This window comes from Drechmeria coniospora, chromosome 01 (assembly GCF_001625195.1).
Source record: "Drechmeria coniospora strain ARSEF 6962 chromosome 01, whole genome shotgun sequence".
Classification (NCBI taxonomy): domain Eukaryota; kingdom Fungi; phylum Ascomycota; class Sordariomycetes; order Hypocreales; family Ophiocordycipitaceae; genus Drechmeria; species Drechmeria coniospora.
This window is the reverse complement of record NC_054389.1, coordinates 2,834,803-2,848,337: the sequence shown is the minus strand read 5'-3', so window position 1 is coordinate 2,848,337 and position 13,535 is coordinate 2,834,803. Positions and strand designations below refer to the sequence as shown.

Sequence of the window (13,535 nt, the reverse complement as noted above, 5' to 3'; positions counted from 1 at the left end):
TGGCAGGCTCGCTTTCTACTTAAGGTTCAGTCAATCGCGAGGAAAGTTCAAATGAGGATTGGTGTCTTAATCCTGGAAGAACTTGATGATCTGATTGAGGTCGCGTAGACCAACACCATGCTTCGGGTAGCAAATGTAAACCTCCTCGCCGAGAGCACCGAACTTGCTGCGGAAGCCGGCCTTGCGACGCAGTCCGAGGCTCTCCACAATCGAGTTGTAGGTAGTAGCAAGGAAGCGAGCGCGTATCCCGTGCAGGTGCTCTCCTGGCGTCAGCTTCTTCGACACTCCGACACCAAAGGTCACCTGGCCGGACAGGCTTCCGAGCACGTGCTCGATAAGGACTTCGATGGTTCCATTGACGGATCCGGGGAAGTCGAGCGCCCACTTCACCTGCCAACCGTGCTTGGGGGACAGCTTAGCCAGGACGACGAGCGCGTTGACTTTGCCGTCCTTCTCGGCGGCAAAGTACCGTCGATGGCCAACATCAACCCACGGTCGCACCTCGGTCATGTGGACCTGCTTCCCCTTGCGGCTCGCCTTCCACTCCTCAATGGCGGGTTCGGCACGGCTGATGAAGTCTTGGTCCGGCTTGACCTCGTGAATCCTGACTCCTTCGCGCTCAACGCGCCTCGCTTTGGCACCAGCGCTAGTTCTGTGGTGCTTGTCGGTGTCGACTCGCTGCTCCTCGGTGCACGACAAGGTGCGCCAGCCCATCTGCTGAGCGAGAATCTTCTGGACCTCGTACGAGACAAGCATCCAAACGGGAACGAGGCGGAGCTCAGTGACGACAAACTTGACAAACGCAGCGCAGACGTCCTTGTACTGCGTTCTGTCGCACAATGGATCACCGGTGATCATGACAAACTTATCCTGCTTGACATAGCCGACAGCGGCACCGGATGGGTGTCGCCAGATGTCGAATCGGTCGTCGAGCCAAGAAGTGTTGGACGCGTCGCCGTAGTTAGCGATCAAGTTCTCGACCAGCGGGACGGAGCCGAGGGGAATCTTGGTGGTGTCGGCGTCGGCGTGTGGCAGGCCAGGGGCACGCTCGGGGAGTGACTTGGGGTCACGATGGAAGAGGGAGGCATATCGGACGTCGCCGAGCTCGAGCATCCAAGCAACGATTCGCTCAAGACCAAGGCCGGCGCCGGCATGGGGAGGGGCACCGAGCTCGAATGCGGCCATGTAATCCTCCATGCCGTCATCGGTCATACCAGCCTCTCGCATGTTGGCACGCAGAAGTTGGGCATCGTTGATGCGCTGACCGCCGGAGCATACTTCTTGGCCGCGGATGAAGATGTCGAAGGATCGAGTCCACTTGGGGTTCTCGGGGTCCCTATAGGTATAGAAGGGCCTCGCGTTGGCAGGAAACCTGTCGAGCACATAGTAGTCGGTGTCGTATCTTTCCCTCACCAGCTGCCCAAGGCGAATCTCGTCAGGGGTAGATAAGTCCTCCTCCTCCTCGACGTCGCGACCATCCTCACGCAGCATTTTGATTCCTTCCCTGAAATCGAGGATGAGAGTCTCGTCCAGGTACTTGAACTTGCTGCTAGGCCATCGCTTCTGGACCTCCTTCACCTCGGGCAATTCATAGACGGCCTTGAAGACGGACTTGAGGAAGTCGTCGAGGACATATATAACCTCGTGATAGTCGTGCTCGATGGCCATCTCGACGTCAAGGCCGGTGTACTCGGTCAAATGTCGGTGCGTGTTGGAGTTTTCGGCACGAAAGACGGGGCCGACCTCAAAGACACGACCAAAGTCGGCGGAGACGACCATCTGCTTCGCCAGCTGGGGGCTCTGGGCGAGAAAGGCGTTCCGGCCGAAGTAGTTGACCTTGAAGACGGCAGCGCCACTCTCCGTCGCGGACGGCTGCAGCTTGGGCGTGCTGATCTCGATGAAGCCCCGATCTTGGAGAGTGTCGCGGAACTTGCGGGTGACGAGGGAACGGATGCGGAAGAGAGCCTGGTTGGAAGGGTGCCGCAGGTCGAGGATGCGGGACGACAGGCGGTTCCGAAGCGATTCCGGCGGTTTGTAGTTGCTGAAGGGGGCGCTGCCGTGGGCGGCATTGACGAGGTGGATCGATTGCACGTGTACTTCGATGGCTGAATGGCTCGCCGATCGGATGGGCTCCGGGGGTGGCGTCAGGATTCCGTTGACCTGGACGAGAGATTCCTCGGGCAGCTTCTGCACCCACTTGACCATGTCGAGGTGCTCGCGAGAGAGAACGCCCTGGACGGTGTGTGTTTGATCGCGGAAGAGCAGAAAGTCAAGGGCCTTGGAGAGCCGGCGCTGGGTGGCTATGCGAGCGCGAAAGTTGACCTCGGTACCGAGAGGAAGACCATCGAGCTCGGACACGGTGTTGAGCTCGTGGGGATGGGTCGGCCAGTCGGCAGCGCTCATGCTCGAGCGGCCGCTGTCGATGGAGATTGTCGACATGTCCATGCTCGAACGGGCAGAGCCCTTTGACAGCTCGACACCGCTGTCGTTCATCGTGGCGAGAATGCTCTTACTTCCGCCGAAGGCGCTGCTGCGGTGATGAAGAGCACGAGCAGGTGCGAGAGTGGTGGGAGATATTGGCGAGGCCGGCGAGGCAGGAGTCGACCAGGTGGATGCTGAGGTAGGTGATATTGGAGAGGAGTCGACGGATAGCATGCTGCGGTAGGCCGTCATCCTTTTTGTCTCATCAGGAGCCATTGCAGGGCTGCTGATACCTGCAGGGGTCGTGGTAGTGACGTTGGGAGTGACGTCGCCACCAGCCGACGCTCCGCTTTTGGTGTCGGGCAAATCCCAGGTAGTCAACCTTGTGCTACTATTCCTATCGGGTGTACCATGTGCGCAAGTGCATGCACGTGCATCTGTTGGACTGTCACCAGGATCGATACTCCTGATATGCGACGGTCGAGAAGACGGCCGAGAGGAGGGTCGGGAAGAGGGTCGAGAGGAGGGTCGAGAGGAGGGTCGAGAGGAGGATCGAGAGGAGGATAGGGAGGAAGACCGAAGAGGCGGTCCACCAAAGGCAGAGGCAGAGGGGGTCATGGAACCAGCGAGACCCGTCATGGCCTCGGCTACTTCGAACGGATCCAAAGGATGGTATAATCGGAGCCTCCTGGCGTGCTGACCAACGGGGGGGGAGACAATAGGTTCAGAAGTATACGTGCTAGCACAGGAACTCGGGCGTATGTGACGCCGACGATGCCGGCCTCCGACAAGCGACGACTTGCTCGCGCCAAAATAGATAGGGTTTCCGCTCCCCAGGCGAACTCGTCCAGTGTCGGCCTTGCGGGCTGAAGAAGGGGGGCTAGAGCGATCGACGAGGACGAGGTAGCGTACGAGGACGTGTATTGCTAGCACCCCAAGTTATCGAACAATATCGGACGTTTACCTCTTAGCATCTAGCACCCGTCATCTGCAATGTTGCACGCAGTACAGGGTACGGAATGAGGATATTTGTGATGGGAGCAGGTAGTTCGGCTGCTAATGATATTTTCATCCACGTCCCGAACGCGAGGTTTGATGATAGAGGTGAACCGTCAGGGGAGGAGCCAATTGTAGGTAAACGTTGGCGAGGAGGAGGAAGCACCGCTGGTAAGAGTGGGAGCAAGACAGCAGAGTGGAAAGACGGATGTAAGTGTACAAGGACGCGTCTACATGGACACGCCAAAGGGGCGGGTGCTGTGCCTCTTATTCGTGCTCGACCCAGACACCGACATTGCCGGTGGGACGCGGAAACACGCTGGAGGTGGGGAGTATATGATGTATTGGAAATGCGGAATTTGAAAAGGTGAAATGCCAGCAAATCTTGCTTGAGGCGAGTCGAGTCAGTCATCAGTCGGTGCCGGCAAGTCCGTGGATCACTGCCATACCGACAAGGCGGTAGGCGATCGCCCTTGCCAACTTGGATCTAAGTGGCTTCGGTGTGCGGCCATCGGCGGATGACCGATCCAGGGTCCCTCCATCCCCATTGGCTCACAGGATTCCATGCGCCCCTAGCGCCAGGCGTCAACTAAGTGCTTGTACATGTAATTACGGAGTTCAGGGCCCTACTTAAGTACTTGTAAGTACAACTACAGTATACGAGCATGCAAGCAATTACTTTAATACACGTACCTGTACTCCGTACTGTTCTTGGAGAAAAAGTAAGAATATTACATGCATGCAAATCCAAATTAAGTACAGTACAAGCGTTGCAGTGATGATTGTAAATAATGGTATTTCGCGCTTGTACGGAGTACAGTACAAGCACACGAGCTGCAAGTCACCAAAGTACTGTGCATGTACTATGCTCATAAATTCACCCTCCAGAATGCCCTGCGGGTTCCACCTCAGTCCCGCACCGTGGCAAACAGTTTCACAATTTCTGAACGTACTGTAGTTCCTCCTTCACTTTCGTTAGTCTCCTCGAGTTCCGGCGGTGCGCCGCACTCGCAACCGCTCTGCGACCCTTCAGCCGCCAAATTGAGCGCTCTCGTGATGGATTTGTTCAAGACTGACGACGCTGATATATATCTTGACGATGCCCTACATGTCAACAGGCAATCGGCACAACCAGCCGATACCTCGTGACGGAATCACTCCCTCGACGGACGGTGCGGAATACCCGGAACACCGACATGCACCAAATTCAAGACACGCCACTGCGGCACGGCCGGCAGAAGTAGATGGTGTGACGAAGGAGGGCAGGTTGCCTGCTTACCAACCGCAGTCTCACAGGCACATTGGGGGCGGGCAACAGTTTTGTGTCCGCCGGTTCAGGGATGCTGGGGGGAAGGGTCATCCCGGAAAACCCGGTTTTCTACTCCGTAGTGTGATTGATGCCTTATTAATGCAGAGTTGCTGTTGGGAGACCAAGTAGTTACAGGCGAGTACAAGTACGAACAAGTACAGGCTACGCAACGTTTGAGTACTTGTATCATCACTATTGGCAGGGAAACACATGCAACTCCAAGTACTTGTACAATTATGTACGGAATACTAACTGCAAACACTTGCAGTGTGCATATCCTCACTCCAAAGTGAGATTGAAGCCAACACTACACATGGCGGTGTACTTTTTTCTGTCAAGCAGGTATGACGTAGGTGCTTGCTTACTTGCACACATACTTAGGTAAGTGCTTAGATGGTACTCCGTAGGTGTACTTGTTACTCCGTACTCCGTATTTGTTGGTTGCTACTGTACATGTATGCCGGCATACGAAGAGCACACGCAGTCAGGTACGGAGTAATACAGTACGTACAAGTACAAGAATGGCTGGTGTTCCAAGTGCCTTGCCCCGCTTGACGTCACCATCCAGCTCACGGTCGGAATCTTCGGTACGGTACTCCGTACTCCGTATCAATACGAGCCGACACACATACATACAGGTAAGTATTCCGTACTCCGTACTCTACAGTGCCTGTATACTTATGTACAGAGTATAGCAATGGTTATCCACCTAGCAGTAAACCGTACATGACTTGTAGGAGTACAAGTACTCCGTGCAGTATTAAGTCCATGCACTTGTATTACTGTACTTCACATACTTTCATTTCATGTAAGTACATGTACACCTAGTTGTAAGCACAGCAGAACGCGGAGCCGGTGGTGCGGAGGGGACAGGCAGTCGCGCTGTGCCAAAATCACAATCAAATACGACCAGGTTCCCATATTGATTACTAATGTGTGTGGCGCCTCATAAGCGTGAAATCCCTGCTTCCATGTGTTGCCGAGTAGGGGTACTCCGTAATATACAAGTCCTGTTCGTGTACGGACTACATCAGAGTAGTACTCCGTAAGTATTGCAAGTACAAGCACGGAGTACATGAACGTAGTACTCCTGCTTTGTTTACTGTATTTCCTACCTACTGTAGTCCCAATAGTACTGTAGTAAGTACTAGGTACTTACTACAGTACTGTGAATCTGGTACAGTACCTACAGTAATATAGTGTACAAGTACTTCTCAAACTAGTTGTACAGTAATAATACGGAGTACTCCGTACTTACTTACTGTACAGCTAACTAAGTTAGTACTTACGGAGTACTTACTCCGTACTTACTCATGAATGGCCCCATCCACAATAAAACTACTTACAGTACATGTTACTGTACTGTACAGTAGTTAGTTCCATTCATTTTGCCGTGTATTGATTACGGTGCCATACTGCCGTTTAATTGTGCATTTACGGATTCCATAGCACGAGCCGACCTCCAGCTCTTTCGCTGAACAATCGGCGGCACTGACACGACAACAACCCTCCTACTGCACACCTACGTAAGTGTACTTGTTGCCCCTTCCTCCCCTCCAACCCGCTCCCATCCCCGCCTGCAGAGGCGAGATCGACTGTTGCAAAACACCAAGCAGAAGCTGCCGAATAGTCCTGCCGTGCGAAGCAATCAGTTCCCGGCTGTGACAACTCTACAAGTACAAGTAGAAGGCTTTCCTCCATTTGTCCGCTTCGTAACGCCCCAAGCTCCAGTAGGGGCGGATGAGAACCTTGACATCGGCCTTCCCCGGGACTGCTGGTCGGCCGTTTTGCTGCCCGCTCCAGCAGACCGTGCGAGTTGGTCTTGACACCAGAGTGGCACGGGACGGCTGTCATCAGTTCTGGCATGGACGAGTTGAAGCGAGCCGCGACGGTTGATACTACCGCTGACCTTGCCACGAGCACCACCACCACCACTACCACCAGCAGCACATTTCTCAAGACTGTTCGTGTGACGACGTCGAACCGCTCAGATTCGACAGAATACCTGGAAGGCCTGGACTATGTGAACCCACTCGATTCCAGTTCGCGTTGGTACCTCAACGTTCGTGCCTCGGCCATCCGCTATGCCGCCAGCATTGGCTGCAGCATTGGCAACCGTTCTTTCCCCCCTGTACCGTCTCCCTCACAGCAAGTCTGGCTAGATTCCACCCTTTCGGCGTGGAAAGGTTGCCGAAAGATAAAAGTCGAGGTGTGGGTACCACCGAGCATATCTGTCGGACCGCGACCGGCTGTCATAAACTTTCACGGCGGGGGATGGATCCTCGGTCAAGGGACCGATGATGCCCGTTGGGTCGGCACAGTCATGAGTGCTCTCGATGCAGTCGTATTCACCGTCAACTATCGCCTGGCTCCTAGCTATCCTTTCCCCACCCCCGTTGAAGACTGTGTCGATGCCATCTTCCAGATTGCCGCCCGTGCCTCCGAGTTTGGCATTGATCCGTCCCGCCTTCTTCTCTCCGGCTTCTCGGCCGGCGCCACAATGGCCCTCAGCAGCTGGGTCGTCCTCCAGGATCCGTCGAGGTGGAACTACGTACCGCCTGCAGAGTCTCCTGAGATACTGGGCCTGATCATGTTCTATCCCACCCTCGACGTCACCGCCTCACGGTCAGAGAAACGGCGGACATGCACTCGGCCAGAACGAACCCTGCCGCCTTCATTGACGGACCTGTTTGACGCCTCGTACCTTTATCCCCCAATGTCACGTCAACAGCTCTCGGACCCGAGACTATCCCCGGGTCTCATGTCGGACGAGCTTCTCAAGAAGCTTCCTCCGGTTCACCTTTGCCTCTGCGAACATGACATGCTTCTTGCAGAGGCCCTGCGTTTTTGCCAGAGGCTAGAACGATGCGACAAGGCAGTATCTGTTCGCGTCGTCCATGGTGAGTCTCACGCATGGGATAAGCCACCGCCAATGGCCCCAAAGGAGAGTGTCAGAGTCGAGTACGCCGAGGCTACGCGAGCCATGGCTCGCTGGCTCATCCAGGAATGCGAGACGGATGGAGAGTCTACTATGAGATTGGCGCCTCACAAAGCGCCTCGCATTCGACGGCCAAAGCATCTGATTTTTCGGTCAAGAAGCGCTCGATAGTGCGAACGCCGACCAGAAAACGGGAGGCAGGGGCATGATTGGATGTATGAGCTTTGATGTCGATGTCCATTTAAGTGACATCATGGGCAATCTAAATCGCGGAGGGGGAGGGGGGTTGCAGAACACCAGGTTTGCTGGCAAAGAGTGGTCCCCTCCTTCTCAAAGTCACCAGTTAGATTAAATGATCAGGAAGTTGCCCTGATCCTGGGCATGAGCTCTCGTATTGCCGCACATGCAAGGTTTGATCCGCCGAATGTCTGCATTGGGTCACGTCTGGTTAGTGCAGGGCCTGGGATGCTAGAGTGGGTTGAGGCGAATCAGAAGTCAACCATGTATGCGCGGGCCAAAAGACTACGCCGCGAGTTGGAGCAGGAGTAGGAAGGATAGAGAGAGAGACGAAGGCACGAGGAAAGAGGTGTTGTACTACGGCGGTGCTCACTAGACAGCATTCCGTCGCGAAGACTATTCAGCTGGGTTCTGTGCCTTCCAGAGAAGTGTTCCAGATCTCTTGTTCGACCCCAATTGCCTGCCTATCTACCAGACGTTGTATGACGATGGCTGCCACCGATCAGTGTGTTAAAGCCCATCAACTCTCCACACCCCTGCAACGACGCTTTTGCTCCAAATCTGGGTGCCAAGAATACCGTGTCTTGCTGTAATTCCAACAGTGTAGCCTTATGAGCCTTAGTTTAAGCTTCGAGTGAGTGATTTCACTCCCGAACTTCCACATCATAAACACTGGTACTCCAAGCGCGAGTTGTGATGTGATTACCACTTGGCATCCTTGCTTTCGAGGAAACCCTTCAGGATGGTGACCACTTTTTCGAGTGCGGCGAGGTAAACGCGCAAGTCATCCTTGACTTTGGACTCGTCCGAGCCAAGCTTGGCGTAGAAGTCCTTGCGATAGGGGCATGCGCCCATCGCGGCGCTGAAGATGGGCTTGACGAGGAACCCGTGATGGGGCTTTAGGGTCTGGCCATAGGCGCCACGGAAAGAGTCCGCAAGCTCCTCCGAAGGCTTCGCCACGTTTTGACTAAGGGCGATGCAGGTGAATTCAAGGCCGCTGTGTGAGGTTCGTCATTGTCAGCGGCATTCGCAAGGCGGCAGGCATAGCAACGGCCCACATACCGAACCAGCCAGAGGAGGCCCTCGGTGGCGGTGTGCTTCTTGGTCTTCAGCTCGTTGCGGCATAGGTCTTGAACGTTCTCTGACTCTGCCGGGGAGGCGAGCTGGCGATCGCGAAGTTTCTGTAGCAGATTCTGTGTCAAGACGCCGAACTAGGCCGATTGATGCAGGCTGCCTCCTGACGAACCTTGATGTTGCCGTTCATGTCCGACTTGACGGGTGAGAATGCCACGGAGCCAAGGACATCTTGCACTCAGAAATTAGCTGCATAATGGAGCAGGAGAAGCATTCTTTGAATGGGGCTTACCGAAGATGGTCGTCAGGGACTCGGCAGCTGCGAGAAACTCTGTCGTAGCAATGGCGTTGTCCTTCGCGGCGTCGATGGGAACGTCAACAAAGGACTGTTTAAAGGTTTGAACGATGGTTCCACCGGGGGGGATCACGGGAGCCGACATTTCGAACGAATTGTACTTTTGGGTGAGGGCAACCTGGGATGTGGAAGTTGTCAAGAGACAGGTGACAAAGCAAGGAAGGGGAGGGAGTCGATGGCATCCAAATTGACGGCCAGCTACTTGTACGGAGGACAGCAGGAGCTGTTAGTGGGGGGGTTATTGCCAAGGAAGCGGGGTTCAAGGGAGGGGGGTGCCTTCCAAGGTACGAACACGATAGGTACCACGTCACTGGGGCCGACCGAGCTAGCTCGTAATACCAGGTATTCTAACCTGCTTTATTATCTGGCAGTTGAATCATGAAGGCCCTTTAAGTGAGGTATTAGGTAGACGCCTACCGAATAGTATAGTAGACACAGTTCGTCAGTTAGTCAGTTAGTGTCTATGTTCCTGCTACGAAGCTGAAACCGTTGCGCACTTCCACCGATGGGTTTGTGGGCACTCGCAGGTGTTGTACCTGGCAGCTAGGTTAGCACACCAGTGACGCGGGGATTTCATCATGAATGGCCTGAACCCCCCCCGCATTCGAGCTTCAGTGCCTAGGTATGCTTGCTTTGCTCGTCCACGACCTGATGACATAGTACGGAGTGGTGCGTGCATGTATGTACTTACCTCGCGGGCAAGCACGGATAACGTTGCCAAGATGTCTTACTGGGCCAACCTTTGTCCTATATAGCTCCCCCCATCTTCCTAACGGTAACACCGCACACCTCTCATACAACAATCCCGACTATCCCTTCAGGCTTCGCGTCACCCATCCTCATCCCCCATCATTGACTATACTGGGTGGGAATTACTCGGTCATTTTCAACTCCCGTTCCCCAATTGGTTTTGCTGGAGGCATTTCAGACTTGCCGCCACCGCCATGTCCGACCCCAAGGAAGGCTCCAAGGAAGGCGGTAGAAGCCGCTTCACCGGCTTCGTCGATGACCTGAAGGACAAATTCTCCGACGCCAACCTCCAGGATGCCAAGATAAGCCTCATTCATAAAAAGTTGCTGCAGTCTATCCAATGAGCACTGAATCGTTTCGCTTACTCCTCAATCTTCCAGGCAGCAAATTGGAAAGCTCGGTAACCTGGTGAGCGGTGCGAAGCCACTTGGCTCAGCTTCGGAAGCTAACTTCCCCGCAGTTCAACAGAGACCATCGTCACGACGAGGAACATGAGCAGCGCTGTGATGAAAAGAGGACCAAAATCTGCCAGTCCAACCGCTTCGAATCATTCTTCCCGGAGCGCGATGGGAATATCACAAAATGGTATGTCGACGGCTGTGACTACTTTTGGGCCGTTTCCGTCGCCCTCGACCAGGCTACCGAGTCCATCTACCTTGCCGACTGGTGGTTGTCGCCCGAAGTCTTCATGCGCCGTCCGCCGTATCACAACCAAGAATATCGCTTGGATCAGATCCTCAAGCGCAAGGCCGAAGCCGGTGTCAAGATCTACGTCATGGTCTACAAGGAGGTCGAGGCAGCCTTGACGTGCAACTCGAACCACACCAAGCACGCCCTCCAGGCACTCTGCCCCAAAGGAACGCCAGGCCACGAGAACATTCGCGTCATGAGACACCCGGACCACAACGTCTTCGAGAATGCCGCCGACATGACCATGTACTGGGCACATCATGAGAAGTTCATCGTCATCGACTATGCCATGGCCTTCATCGGCGGCATTGACCTTTGCTTCGGTCGATGGGACGCTCGTCAGCACCCGCTATCCGACGTGCACCCCGAAGGTGTCTCCGAGGAGATCTGGCCAGGCCAAGACTTCAACAACAACCGCATTATGGACTTCCAGAAGGTGCAGGACTGGCAGCAGAATGAGCTGAGCAAGGCCGAGTACGGACGGATGCCGTGGCACGACGTGGCCATGGCCGTCATCGGGCCCTGCGTCGTCGACATTGCCGAGCATTTTGTGCTGCGCTGGAACTTCATCAAGCGCGACAAGTACAAGCGCGATGACCGATTCGACTGGATCGTCCTCGAGGGCCGCGAAGGGGATGACGAGGACTTGGTCGGCGTCCAGCGCCCCAAGCATCCCGTCGGAGACTATGTGAAGCACCCTCTGACACCCCTGAGCACCAAGAACCTTAACAATCGCGGCACCGTCCGCGCGCAGGTCGTCAGATCAAGCGCCGACTGGTCCAGCGGAATCCTCAAGGACCAGTCGATTCAAAATTCCTACTGCGAAGTTATCCGCAAGGCAGAGCACTACGTCTACATCGAAAACCAGTTCTTCATCACCGCCACGGGTGACAAGCAATCTCCCATTCACAACACTATTGGGGCCGCCATTGTCGATGCTGTCGTCCGAGCAAGCAGGGAAAGTCGTCGTTTCCGCGTCATCATTCTCATACCAGCCGTTCCCGGCTTTGCGGGTGACCTTCGAGACAACGCGGCGTCGGGAACGAGAGCCATTATGGACTATCAGTACAAGTCCATATGTCGCGGCGAGCATTCTATTTTCGGAAGGATCAAGGCCGAAGGAATCGACCCGTCCGAGTACATATTCTTCTTCAACCTGAGGTCCTACGACCGGCTGAACAAGACCCATGCGATTTGCGTGGCGGAAAAGAAAACTGGCATCAGCTACCAGCAGGTTCAACGAGCCGAGGCGGAGGAAATCATGGCCACCGGCGTCCATGGGCTCGAAGACGATAGCTCCAATGATGAGCATGGCAGATTCCACGGGAAGCAGCATGACAGCAAGCACGAGGCAAAGTCTGCTTCGCAAACTGAGGCCTCCAAGAACGCGATGCAGGCGAAGAAACTCTTTTACGAAGCAAAGCCTGACGAGGAGGTGACGACCGTCGCCTCCGTCGCTCACTACGCCATGAGCGGTCAAAAATCGCTCAAGGACGAGACGTGGGACAAGAATGCAGACCCAGAGTCTGAAATTCGAAACTGGATCCAGGAGGAATTGTACATTCACTCCAAGCTGCTGATTGCCGATGACCGAGTCGTAATCTGCGGGTCCAGCAATCTCAATGACCGTAGCCAGCTGGGTGACCATGACAGCGAACTCAGCATCGTCATGGAGGACACAAAGAGGATACCGAGCATGATGGGCGGGCAACCGTTCGAGGCCGGCTACCACGCGGCAACGCTCCGACGATTCCTCTGGCGCGAGCACTTGGGCCTCCTCCCACCGCAGGCCCTCCACGCCAAGGACGACATCAATGCGCAACCACCCAGCGTTCATGCCGAGAATAACATCTTCGACAAGGACGACACGTACAAATTCGTCGAGGATCCCCTGAGCGACGAGCTGTGGGCGACTTGGACCAACCAGGCCGATAAGAACACCAGTCTCTTCCGGCACCTGTTTCATGCGGACCCGGATGACCATAGTAAGTCGGCGCGGCTCGAAGGCGAATGCCAGAATGCATCTAGTGACCTGCTTACTCACACTTGTCTAGTCAAAACGTTTGACGACTACGACCGGTATCTCCCACCGAGAGGCGTCAGGTCCGGTCACATTTACGATCAGTTCATGCCCCCGGAGGACGCGCGGGAGAAGCTCGATCAGATAAGAGGCCATCTCGTGTGGATGCCGATGCGGTTCCTGGAGGAAGCCGAGATGGCGGAACGCGGCCTTCAGATCAACTCATGGACGGAGAGCGTGTACACATAGCGGCCGTTCGGTGTGTGGATGTGATTGTGATGCCGATAGGACGCCCCGAGATTCCGGGCTCCATTTCCAGGAGTCGAAACGAATGACTGTTTGGTCAGAATATAAATCCATCTGTCCTGCACAGGTATCGCAACAGATGGGCCAGCTAATCCTAGATCAACGGCGACCATGTCCCTGTTGCTTGGTATTGACGTGCACACGTGAATTGTCGGAGTGCTCCTTACAGCCCCTTGCAGACCGAGGCTCTCACACCGAGGCTCTCACACACGCATATCCTCTCGTCCACGCCAGGTTTCCCCATACGGCCGACCCCTTATCAAAAAAAAATACACAGGGTGCCTGGTAGATAGCTCGCATGGAGAGCGGAGAATAAGTTAGGCACCCCTACACGCATGGAAGTAAGCGCCTTGACGGCGCGAATTGAGAGTTACCAACCGACCTATCAATAATACTCTGTACCAATGACGTATTTCAAGTTCGTACATGTACGGAGTAT

At 54.9% G+C, this 13,535-nt stretch overlaps 4 protein-coding genes across 4 annotated transcripts; 2 read left to right on the top strand and 2 right to left on the bottom strand.

Moving 5' to 3' along the window:
* Window positions 1-66: 66 nt before the first annotated feature.
* DCS_00761 (aspartate-tRNA ligase) lies at window positions 67-3,060 on the bottom strand (the record flags this gene model as incomplete). Its single annotated transcript, XM_040798097.1, has 1 exon — window positions 67-3,060. The coding sequence occupies one exon, from the start codon at window positions 3,058-3,060 to the stop codon at window positions 67-69; it is 2,994 nt and encodes a 997-aa protein (XP_040658980.1).
* Window positions 3,061-6,590: 3,530 nt separating this feature from the next.
* DCS_00760 (uncharacterized protein) lies at window positions 6,591-7,835 on the top strand (the record flags this gene model as incomplete). The annotated part of the gene is made up of 1 exon (XM_040798096.1): window positions 6,591-7,835. One exon carries the CDS (start codon window positions 6,591-6,593, stop codon window positions 7,833-7,835), a length of 1,245 nt encoding a protein of 414 aa, XP_040658979.1.
* A 768-nt stretch (window positions 7,836-8,603) lies between these two features.
* On the bottom strand, window positions 8,604-9,415 carry DCS_00759 (HET-C2-like protein; the record flags this gene model as incomplete). Its single annotated transcript, XM_040798095.1, has 4 exons — window positions 8,604-8,898; window positions 8,964-9,082; window positions 9,148-9,206; window positions 9,268-9,415. The coding sequence occupies 4 exons, from the start codon at window positions 9,413-9,415 to the stop codon at window positions 8,604-8,606; spliced, it is 621 nt and encodes a 206-aa protein (XP_040658978.1).
* Window positions 9,416-10,274: 859 nt separating this feature from the next.
* Window positions 10,275-13,039, top strand: DCS_00758 (phospholipase PldA; the record flags this gene model as incomplete). Its single annotated transcript, XM_040798094.1, has 4 exons — window positions 10,275-10,402; window positions 10,461-10,488; window positions 10,541-12,755; window positions 12,825-13,039. 4 exons carry the CDS (start codon window positions 10,275-10,277, stop codon window positions 13,037-13,039), a joined length of 2,586 nt encoding a protein of 861 aa, XP_040658977.1.
* Between the last annotated feature and the right edge of the window lie 496 nt (window positions 13,040-13,535).